The sequence below is a fragment of the Ictidomys tridecemlineatus genome, chromosome 15, assembly GCF_052094955.1.
Source record: "Ictidomys tridecemlineatus isolate mIctTri1 chromosome 15, mIctTri1.hap1, whole genome shotgun sequence".
In the NCBI taxonomy this organism is placed as follows: Eukaryota; Metazoa; Chordata; class Mammalia; order Rodentia; family Sciuridae; genus Ictidomys; species Ictidomys tridecemlineatus.
In genome coordinates, this window is record NC_135491.1 from 19,328,952 (window position 1) to 19,341,560 (window position 12,609).

The 12,609-nt window shown below is 39.2% G+C and overlaps 1 protein-coding gene across 1 annotated transcript in view; it reads right to left on the reverse strand.

Annotated features, from left to right (window-relative positions):
- Wdr88 (WD repeat domain 88) overlaps positions 1-12,609 on the reverse strand; it is a 46,453-nt gene that overhangs the window by 17,845 nt on the left and 15,999 nt on the right. Inside the window, exon 6 of the mRNA XM_078032180.1 lies at positions 12,325-12,454. Within this exon, the coding sequence (XP_077888306.1) occupies positions 12,325-12,454 (130 nt within the window). The remainder of the gene's footprint in view (positions 1-12,324; positions 12,455-12,609) is intronic.

Consider the following 12,609-nt stretch of genomic DNA (forward strand, 5'->3'; position numbering starts at 1 on the left):
TAAAAGAATTCGCAGCTAGAAAACCATCTCTTCAAAAAATCCTTGGCAAAACATTACAGGAAGAGGAAATGGAAAATAACATTGAAAACCAACAATGGGAGGTAGGACAGTAAAGAGGGGAAAGTAGTCAAAGAGGATAACAAATCAGGTTTAGTAACATCAATAAACAAATATGGCTAGAAGAACAAACCATATCTCAATAATAACCCTAAATGTTAATGGCTTAAACTCACCAATTAAGAGACACAGGCTAGTAGAATGGATCACAAAACAAGACCCAACAATATGCTGCCTACAGGAGACGCATCTGATAGGAAAAGATATTCATAGACTGAAGGTGAAAGGTTGGGAAAAATCATACCACTCACATGGACTGCGGAAACAAGCAGGAGTGTCCACACTCATATCTAATAAAATAGATTTCAAGCCAAAGTTAATCAAAAGGGATAAAGAAGGACACTTCATACTGCTCAAGGGAACCATACACCAACAAGACATAACAATCATAAATATATATGCCCCAAATAATGGTGCAGCTGTGTTCATCAAGCAAACTCTTCTCAAGTTTAAGAGTCTAATAGACCACCATACAATAATCATGGGAGACTTCAACACACCTCTCTCACCACTGGACAGATCTTCCAAACAAAAATTAAATAAGGAAACTATAGAACTCAATAACACAATTAACAACCTAGACTTAATTGACATATATAGACTATACCACCCAACATCAAGTAGTTACACTTTTTTCTCAGCAGCACATGGAACCTTCTCAAAAATAGACCACATATTATGTCACAGGGCAACTCTTAGACAATATAAAGGGGTAGAGATAATACCATGCATCTTATCTGATCATAATGGAATAAAACTGAAAATCAATGATAAAAGAAGGAAGGAAAAGTCAAGCATCACTTGGAGAATGAACAATAGGTTGCTGAATGATCAATGGGTTTTAGAAGACATCAAGGAGGAAATTAAAAACTTCCTAGAGTTAAATGAAAACACAGACACAACATATCGGAATCTATGGGACACATTGAAAGCAGTTCTAAGAGGAAAATTCATTGCTTGGAGTTCATTCCTCAAAAAAAGAAAAAACCAACAAATAAATGATCTCATACTTCATCTCAAAATCCTAGAAAAAGAAGAGCAAAACAACAGCAAAAGAAGTAGAAGGCAAGAAATAATTAAAATCAGAGCTGAAATTAATGAAATTAAAACAAAAGAAACAATTGAAAAAATTGACAAAACTAAAAGTTGGTTCTTTGAAAAAATAAATAAAATCGACAGACCCTTAGCCATGCTAACGAAGAGAAGAAGAGAGAGAACTCAAATTACTAACATATGGGATGAAAAAGGCAATATCACAACAGACACTTCAGAAATACAGAAGATAATCAGAAATTATTTTGAATCCTTATACTCCAATAAAATAGAAGATAGTGAAGGCATAGATAAATTCCTTAAGTCTTATGATCTGCCCAGATTGAGTCAGGAGGATATAGACAACCTAAACAGACCAATAAAAATAGAGGAAATAGAAGAAATCATCAAAAGATTACCAACTAAGAAAAGCCCAGGACCGGATGGGTATACAGCAGAGTTTTACAAACCTTTAAAGAGGAACTAACACCAATACTTTTCAAGCTATTTCAGGAAATAGAAAAAGAGGGAGAACTTCCAAATTCATTCTATGAGGCCAACATCACCCTGATTCCGAAACCAGACAAAGACACTTCAAAGAAAGAAAACTACAGACCAATATCTCTAATGAACCTTGACGTAAAAATCCTCAATAAAATTCTGGCGAATCGGATTCAAATACATATCAAAAAAATTATACACCATGATCAAGTAGGATTCATCCCTGGGATGCAAGACTGGTTCAATATACGGAAATCAATAAATGTTATTCACCACATCAATAGACTTAAAAATAAGAACCATATGATCATCTCGATAGATGCAGAAAAAGCATTCGACAAAGTACAGCATCCCTTTATGTTCAAAACTCTAGAAAAATTAGGGATAACTGGAACATACCTCAACATTGTAAAAGCAATCTACAGTAAGCCACAGGCCAGCATCATTCTGAATGGAGAAAAATTGAAGGCATTCCCTCTAAGATCTGGTACAAGACAGGGATGCCCTCTCTCACCACTTCTGTTCAACATAGTCCTCGAAACACTGGCCAGAGCAATTAGACAGACGAAAGAAATTAAAGGCATAAAAATAGGAAAAGAAGAACTTAAATTATCACTATTTGCAGATGATATGATTCTACACCTAGCAGACCCAAAAGGGTCTACAAAGAAGCTATTAGAGCTAATAAATGAATTCAGCAAAGTGGCAGGATATAAGATCAACACGCATAAATCAAAGGCATTCCTGTATATCAGCGACAAATCCTCTGAAACGGAAATGAGGACAACTACTCCATTCACAATACCCCCCCAAAAAATAAAATACTTGGGAATTAACCTAACAAAAGAGGTGAAAGATTTATATAATGAAAATTACAGAACCCTAAAGAAAGATATAAAAGAAGACCTTAGAAGATGGAAAAATATACCCTGCTCATGGATAGGCAGAACTAACATCATCAAAATGGCGATATTACCAAAAGTTCTCTATAAGTTCAATGCAATGCCAATCAAAATCCCAACAGCATTTCTTGTAGAAATAGATAAAAGAATCATAAAATTCATATGAATAATAAAAGACCCAGAATAGCAAAAACAATGCTAAGCAGGAAGTGTGAATCAGGTGGTATAGCGATACCAGACTTCAAACTATACTACAGAGCAATAGTAACAAAAACAGCATGGTACTGGTACCAAAACAGGCGGGTGGACCAATGGTACAGAATAGAGGACACAGTAACCAATCCACAAAACTACAACTATCTTAAAGGGCTAAAAGCATGCAATGGAGGAAGGATAGCATCTTCAACAAATGGTGCTGGGAAAACTGGAAATCCATTTGCATCAAAATGAATCTGAATCCCTATCTCTCGCCATGCACAAAAGTTAACTCAAAATGGATCAAGGAGCTTGATATTAAATCAGAGACACGGCATCTGATAGAAGAAAAAGTTGGTTATGATCTACATACTGTGGGATCGGGCCCCAAATTCCTCAATAGGACACCCATAGCACAAGAGTTAACAACTAGAATCAACAAATGGGACTTACTCAAACTAAAAAGTTTTTTCTCAGCAAAAGAAACAATAAGAGAGATAAACAGGGAGCCTACATCCTGGGAACAAATCTTTAAGTCACACACTTCAGATAGAGCCCTAATAACCAGAATATACAAAGAACTCAAAAAATTAGACAATAAGATAACAAATAACCCAATCAATAAATGGGCCAAGGACCTGAACAGACACTTCTCAGAGGAGGACATACAATCAATCAATAAGTACATGAAAAAATGCTCACCATCGCTAGCAGTCAGAGAAATGCAAATCAAAACTACCCTAAGATACCATCTCACTCCAGTAAGATTGGCAGCCATTAGGAAGTCAAACAACAATAAGTGCTGGAGAGGATGCGGGGAAAAGGGCACTCTTGTTCATTGCTGGTGGGACTGCAAATTGGTGCAGCCAATTTGGAAAGCAGTATGGAGATTTCTTGGAAAGCTGGGAATGGAACCACCATTTGAGCCAGCTATTCCCCTTCTCCGTCTATTCCCTAAAGACCTAATAAGAGCATGCTACAGGGACACTGCTACATCGATGTTCATAGCAGCACAATTCACGATAGCAAGATTGTGGAATCAGCCTAGATGCCCTTCAATAGATGAATGGATAAAAAAAAATGTGGCATTTATACACAATGGAGTATTACTCTGCATTAAAAAATGACAAAATCATAGAATTTGGAGGGAAATGGATGGCATTAGAGCAGATTATGCTAAGTGAAGCTAGTCAATCTTTAAAAAACAAATACCAAATGACCCCTTTGATATAAGGGGAGTAAACAAGGACAGGGTAGGGAGCTTGAGAAGAAGATTTACATTAAACAGGGATGAGAGGTGGGAGGGAAAGGGAGTGAGAAGGGAAATCGCATGGAAATGGAAGGCGATCCTCAGGATTATACAAAATGATATATAAGAGGAAAGGAGGGGTAAGACAAGATAATACAAATGGAAGAAATGATTTACAGTAGAAGGGGTAGAGAGAGAAAAGGGGAGGGGAGGGAAGGGGAGGGGGGATAGTAGAGAATAGGACTGACAGCAGAATACATCAGACACTAGAAAGGCAATATGTCAATCAATGGAAGGGTAACTGATGTGATACAGCAATCTGTATACGGGGTAAAGTTGGGAGTTCATAACCCGCTTGAATCAAACTGTGAAATATGATGTATTAAGAACTATGTAATGTTTTGAACGACCAACAATAAAATAAAAAAAGAAAAAAAAAAAAAGAATGTGACAATGAAGAAGATGGAGCCCGGAAGCTGTCTCTTATCTTCAGGTGTGGATCAAAGTAGAGTGACCTTGGTGTAAAGTGAAAGAATGTGCTTGTAAAACATCTGAAGAACCCCACCTGTGCAGTGGGCAGCGTCCTATCCCATAAATTCCCTCTGGTGGAGGCAGGGTGTGACCCTCCTTTGTAACACAGCCTTTCACTGCCAGGAGTGAGTGAGTAATAAAATGTCAAAACCCTCTCCCTGAGTCTTCCAAGTTCTTTCTTTGGGATTGGAAAACAGAATACCAGGGCCTTTGCAGCCCTGGGGTTACACCCCTTTATAACAGCCAAAAGCGTGTCCAAACATTGCCAATGTCCACTGAGGAACAAAACTGCCCCCAGTTGAGAAGCACTGGAATATTCAAGAGCTTCATATGGTTTGAGAAAAAAAAAAAGCTGGAGAGTCATCAGTATTGGATTGAATTCATAAAGAGGTCTTCTCCCACCTACTCCCGCTCCTTCTTCTCCCTGGTATCCAGCCTTGGCTCCTTCTCCTCCATCCCACCTCATCTCCCCCTGTCCCACTCCTCTCCTATTTACTCTCCCCTTTTTTTCTTTCTCTTATCAGTCTTCAGTGCCATTAAATCATTTTTTAATTTTTTTTAAAGAGAGAGGAAGAGAGAGAGAGAGAGAGAGAGAGAGAGAGAATTTTAATATTTATTTTTTAGTTTTTGGCGGACACAACATCTTTGTTTGTACGTGGTGCTGAGGATCGAACACGGGCCACATGCATGCCAGGCAAGTGCGCTACCGGTTGAGCCACATTCCCAGCCCAAAATCATTTTAATTTTGTATATTTAATCAAATTTTGAGTCATTCATTCTCTTTTTTCTTTCTCTCTCTCTGTCTTTTTTTTTTTTTTTTTAAGGTAACAGGGCTTATTGAACCCAGGAGCACTTAACCTCTGAGCCACATCCCCAGCCCTTTTTACATTTTTTATTTTTGAGACAGGATGTTCCTAAGTTGCTGGGGCTGGCTTTGAACTTGCAGTCCTCCTGCCTCAGCCTCCCAAATTCCTAGGATTAGAGGCGTGCACCACCACTCGTGGCTTGTTGCCAACTTTATTTATTTATTTATTTATTTTTTAAAGAGAGAGGGAGAGAGAGAGAGAATTTTAATATTTATTTTTTAGTCTTCGGCGGACACAACATCTTTGTTTGTATGTGGTGCTGAGGATCAAACCCGGGCTGCATGCATGCTTGAGCCACATCTCCAGCCCCTTGTTGCCAACTTTAAATGTCTTCTTTTCTTAAAAGAAAAAATACCTGTCAGAATTTGATTACCTTTTGTTTAGTTTGTAGTCCTCAAAGTATTTTCCCTATGACTCTCATTTTCTCTTAGAAACAGTTTTCAATTGGACCTTAAAAGAGTTTATCTCTGGGGCTGAGGCTGTGCTCAGTGGTAAAGTGCTTGCCTCACATGTGTGAGGCACTGGGTTCAATCCTCAACACCACATAAAAATAAATAAAGATACTGTGTGTCCATCTACAACTAAAAAAAATATTTTTTAAAAAAGTGTGTATCTGAGCAGCTAGGATCATAAAAATCAATCATTTCACCTGAAGAAAGAGTTGAACTAACTATTTTCTACAGCTCAGGCTGTTTCATGCCCTGTTTCAGGTCATTGCAATGTGCACACTGAGCAAGTTCACAGGAGAAGAAATGTCAACTCCCCAGGAGTGTCCAGGGTAAACCTCTCTAAAACCCATGGCCTGATAGGCTAAGACCCATCCTAGCATATACCAAGTAGAAAACAGGCACTTTCCAGAATGCTGACACTCACTGGGGTGTAAACCAGGACTATCTCTTCCTATTCTCCAGGATGGATTCTAATTTCAAATAAATTTCAATACTCACTAAAGACTGTTTTACTTGTACGAAAGTTTGGGGAAAGTACTAATGTTGCACTTATAGTTCCAGACAAGATAGGAGTCTTGTCTTGTTCTCCCTAAAAAGCCTGTTCTCCGTTCTTCCTACTCATCCCGCTAAGTACATCTAATAACCCTGGATAGTATTTATAAAATAGATGCTAAAACTACAGAAGCTGGGTGCAGTGGTGCATATAACTGCAACCCCAGCTTCTTGGGAGGCTGAAGCAGGAGGATTGCAAATTTGAGGTCAACCTGGGCAATTTAGTTGCACCTGTCTCAAAATAAAAAAATAAAAAGGGCTGGGGATGTAGCTTAGTGGTAGAGCAGCCCTGGGCTCCATCCCCAGTACCACATACAAATAATAAGTAAATAAAAATTAAAAATAAAAAGGGCTGGGACTATAGTTCTGTAGTGCAGTGTTCTAATGCCCCTAGGTTCAATCTCCAGCAAGAATGGGGGACAGTTGTTGGGGCAGGGAGAAGAAGAAGAGTATAGAAGACACACAAAAGAGACAGACCAGCTAAGTATCTTGGGCCCTAAGGACAGGATGCTATGAGTATTTTGGGATTTCTTTTTGTGTCACATATCCTGGACTAGGTGCTGGAAAACAACAACAACAACAATGTATGAAGCCTGTTTTCCCTGACCAAAGGGCCAAGAAGGGACATACTAGCAAGACAGAAAACTTACGATAGTGACTGCCCCACTTCAGCCAAATAACTCAGGAAAATCTGCAGCCCCACCTGACTCATGTCAGCAAAAGCTAAATAGGGAGCCAAGATTGCCATCCTGTTAGGTGATGTGCTCAAAAACAAAGTTTCAATAATACCCCAAGTCTCATAATACCCCAAACATCCAGAATTCAAATGAAAATCCTTCATCTTCTGGGAGTGAGAAATATAATCAACAAATGCCATTCTCTGAGATGACAGAGATAGTAGAATCATCTGACCAGGATTTTTAAGCAGCCATCATAAAAGTGCTCGGAGGGACAATTATTATAATCATGGGCTTGAAAAAAACACAAAGAGAAAAACTTCAGTGGTATAGGATTGGGGATGTAGCTCAGTGGTACAGTGCTTGCCTGGTGTATGCAAAGCCCTGGGTTTGATTCCCCAGCAGCGTACACACACACAAACACACACACACACACACACACACATAAAAATATAAGAAAAATATGAAATTTTAGAAATGAAAAATACAGTAACTGAAATAAAAATTTCACTGGATTGCCTAACAGCATAATTGAGAAAAGAATTAATGAACATGAAGCCAAAACAACAAAATTATCCAATCCAAACAAAACAGAAAAAATAGACTGGAAAATAAAGAACAAAGCCTCAGACACATAGAGGACTATAACAAAAGATCTAACCTTTGTGTCATTAAAGAACTGAAGGAGGAGGTTGGGGGAAGCAGTGCTGAAAAAGAAAAAATAATGGCTGAAATATTACCAAATTGGGCAAAAGATATAAATCTACATATTCAAGATTCTGAATAAACCCCAAACAGGATAAATCTAAAGAGATTCATACTCAGATATATCTGAAAACTAAAGACAAATTATCTGGCATAGGGTGTGGTGACCTATAATCTCAGCAACTACAGAGGCTGAGGCAGGAGGATCCCAAGTTCAAAGCCAGCCTCAGCAACTCAGTGAGACCCTGTCTCAAAATAAAAAATAAAAATGGGGACTGGGACTATAGCTCAGTGGTACAGTGCTTGCCTGGCATGTGTAAGGCACTGGGTTCGATCCTCAGCACCACATAAAAATAAATAAATAAAATAATGGTATTGTGTCCATCTACAACTAAAAAAAAAAATTATTTTTAAAAATTTAAAAATAAAAATAGGGCTGGGGTTGTGGCTCAGCAGTAGAGCACTAGCCTAGCATATGTGAGGCCCTGGGTTCAATCCTTAGCACCACATAAAAAGTAAGGGCTGGGGATGTGGCTCAAGCAGTAACGCGCTCGCCTGGCATGCGCAGGGTGCTGGGTTCAATCCTCAGCACCACATAAAAATAAAATAAAGAACAAAAAAACAAATAACCCAATAAACAAATAGGCCAAGGATCTGAACAGACACTTCTCAGAGGAGGACATATAATCAATCAACAATTACACGAAAAAATGCTCACCATCTCTAGCAATCAGAGAAATGCAAATTAAAACCACTCTAAGGTACCATCTCACTCCAGTTAGAATGGCAGCCATTATGAAGTCAAACAATAACAAGTGCTGCAAGGATGTGGGGGAAAAGGTACACTTGTACATTGCTGGTGGGACTGCAAATTGATGCAGCCAATTTGGAAAGCAGTATGGAGATTCCTTGGAAAGCTGGGAATGGAACCACCATTTGACTCAGCTATCCCCTTCTCAGACTATACCCAAAAGACCTAAAAAGAGCATACTACAGGGACACAGCTACATCAATGTTCATAGCAGCACAATTCACAATAGCTAGACTGTGGAACCAACCTAGATGCCCTTCAATAGATGAATGGATAAAAAAAAATGTGGCATTTATACACAATGGAATATTACTCAGCACTAAAAAATAACAAAATCATGGCATTGGAGCAGATTATGCTAAGTGAAGTTAGCCAATCCCTAAAAAAACAAATGCAGAATGTCTTCTTTGATATAAGGGGGAGTGACTCAAAACGGGGTAGGAAGGAAGAGCAAGAGAAGAAAATTACCTCTAGATAGGGAAGAGAGGTAGGAGGAAAAGGGAGGGAGAAGGGGAATTTCATGGAAGATGGAAGGACACCCTTATCATTATACAAAATACATGTATGATGATGTGAGGGTAAAAAAAAAAGGAATGTGTCACATTAGATTGGATAGAGAGAAGTGATGGGAGGGGAGGGGGAGGGGGGATAGAGAGGGGGAGGGGGGATAGGAAGGGCAGCAGGATAAAATAGACACTAGTATTGCTGTATGTATATACATGTCTGTGTAACCAATGGGATTCTGCAACCTGTACACTCAGAAAAATGAGAAATTATACCAATTTGATTCAAATGTATGATATGTCAAGATCATTGTATGGTCACGTGCAACTAATAAAAAAAAATGAAAAAAAGAGGTTGTGTCCACCGAAAACTAAAATAAGCAAATAAATATATATTTTTTAAATTCTCTCTTTAAAAATAAATAAATAAATAAAGATATGTGTCCAACTACAATTAAACAAATAAATAAATATTTTAAAAATAAATAAATAAAAATAAAAATGGCTGGGGCTCAGTGGTAAGAGCTCCCGTGGGTTCAACCCTCACTACACAAAAAGTAGAAAGAAAAAACGAAGAAAAGAAAGTGATCTTGAAAGTAACAAGAGAGAAATGACATCTTAAACAACATGACTGGTAGTGGATCGCTCATCAGAAGTCACGGAGGCCAGAAGAAAGTGACATGACAGTTTTTTAATAGAAAGAACTATTATCTGAGATTTCTAATCCAAAGAAAATATTCTACAGGAATGAAAGATACATCGAGACATCTTCAGATGAAGAAGAAAAAAGAGAACAGTTTGCTCACAGACTCACTGTAAGAATTTCTCAAGAAACTTTTTCTACAGAGAAAGGAGATTTTAAAAAAAGGGAGCATGGACTTCAGGAAGGGAGAGAGAACACAGTAAGAAGATATGGGTAAACGCAGTAGACCTTTCTTCCCCTCTTGAGTTTTCCAAATTATGTTTGACAGTTTAAGCAGAAAAAAGTATAAAGTACTTATGTTTACTCCTTGCAAGCTCAAAATCATTTGAGATTATAAATTTTCAAAATCCTCAGCAGGACCAGCTATATAATCTTCAGTGCCCAGTACAAAATTAAAAGGCAAAGTCCCATTTCCTCAAAAAGCTAAATATAGTATTACCATATGACCTAGCATTTGCACTCCCAGATATATAACCAGAAGAATTGAAAGTGGGGACTCAAATAGGTACTTATATTTCAGCATGCATTGCCACTTTATTCACAGTAGCTATAAGGTAGAAATAACCCAAGTATCCATCGACAGGTGAATAAACAAAACATGGTATACACACATATGATGAAATACTATTCAGTTATAAAAAGGAATGAAGATCTGATACATGCTACAACACATATGAATCTTGCAGACACTATTTTAAGTGAAATAAGCCAGGACAAACATCTGATGATTCCCCTTATGAGAAATATCTAGAATAGGCAAATTCACAGAGGCAGGAAGTAGAATAAAGTTTACCATGGGCTGGTGGGGGAGTGGGAGTGGGAAGTTATTGCTTAATGGATGCAGAGTTTCTGTTTGGGGTGATGAAATGGTTTTGGAAACAGACAGTGGTGAGAGTTACACAATATTGTGAATGTAATTAATCCAATGAACTGTGCACTTAAAAATGGTTAAAATGTCAAGTTTCATGTCGGATGTCTTTTACCATAATTAATGATAATGTCATTATCAAAACTACTGAAATTTCCCAAAACTACTGAATTCGTTTTAAATGGGCTAATTGTATAGTATGAGAGGAAGGGACCTGGGAAAGAAAGAAGAGGGGAAAGCATTGACTTCTGGGGAGGCAAACTGAATGGCTGTAAGACGTAAGAGATTTTCCACTCTATTGTATATCCTTTTGTACCTTTTTAATTTTATACTGTTTCATGTTTCACATTTTTATAAAAATAAGTTACATATTTTTGAAATAAAAACATGCAAAGTCCTGTGTTCAGAAATGATTAAGAATTTAAAGATGCCAATGGCAGAGCTGGAGATCATGCCTGGGGTCCTTCTAAGGCCCTGATGAGTGGCTCTGAGGCCCCTTGCCTCTCTATTTTGCTAAAGAATACATTTCCAGAGATCATAAATTTAAGGTACTTCAAAACTACCAGTAGATATTTTATTTATATCCCTTTCCTACCACTGTGCCCACTGGGGCAAGAGAATGGAGCAGATTGGGATGCTTGACCACAGCTGGAACTGGGTCACCTCTGCTGCCTCAGCCCCTTCAATGCCACCACAGAGCAGTTCTAAGGAGCAGTGCAGAGGAGAGCTTTCCCTGGGCGGACCTCTAAGTAACAGAGCACATGCTGAGGGCCCATGGTGAGGCCCACAGAGTGCTCAAAAATCTTTTCCTGCATTATCTAATTCAGACCTCACCTCTGCTTCCTTTCAGGTGAGAAAGCTGAGGCTCAGGATTACACAGGATGGGAACCTACATCAGATCTCCGTGGGAAGCTGACCCAGGCAGAGTGACGGGTGCATACATTTTCTGGGATCCTAACTTCAGGATCCTGCAAAGGACTTGTCCCATTTAGAAGTAACAGGGCCTCCTGCAATGGATTTGTCCCATCTAGCAGGCCCTTAAGGCCCTAAATTATCAGATCTTCCCATTCTACAAGAGATGCAAGAAAGTCACTTTTTCTGTTTTTAATTTTTTTGGTTACTAGGGATTGAACCCAGGGGCACTCAACAACTGAGCCACATTCGCAGCCCCTTTTATTTATTTATATGTTTTGGTACCAGGGATTGAACTTAGGGGTGCTCAACCACTGAGCCATAATACCAGTCCTTTTTCTTTTTTGAGACAGGGTCTTGCTAAGTTGCTGAGGGCCTTACTAAACTGCTGAGGCTAGTTTTGAATTGGTGATCCTCCTGCCTCAGCCTCTAGAGACTCTGGGATTACAGGCATGCACCACCATGCCCCGCAAAAAAGTCACATTTTTATGGGGGATCTGTACAAGGTTTTTCAGTTGGGCTTACATTGAAATAAATACTGCTGAGGCCCTGCACAGCGCACAGGCCACAGGCGGTGGTTTCTTTGTGGCCTGCCCTGTCTCTCTAGCCTCCTTGGAGCACCTGTGACCATAATGGAGATGCCTCCATAGGGACACTGGTTTGTGTGTGGAATCCAGGAAGGCATGAAGGGAGGTGTCCTGCCCCACTTCCAGCTGCAGGGTGCTGCCTGCCTCCCACTGACCCTTCTCACTTTGTGATGGTAAGCAGTGTGGCTTTGGATGTGACATCCCAGATCTTGATGGACCTATCCAACGAGACAGAAGCCAACTTCTGGCTGTCAGGGTCAAAGCAGCATGCCATGATTGATCTTCTGTGATGATCTGCGGCACAGGAAGAGTGACTTGTCACCATGAGGTCCACGTACTGGGTTACATGCTTTATATGGTCTAGAGGACTCACAAGACTCCCCCCCCCCCCCGGCAGCAGCTTTATGGAAACACACTTCCAGTTTTCTTAAGGGACAATTCAGCCTTCC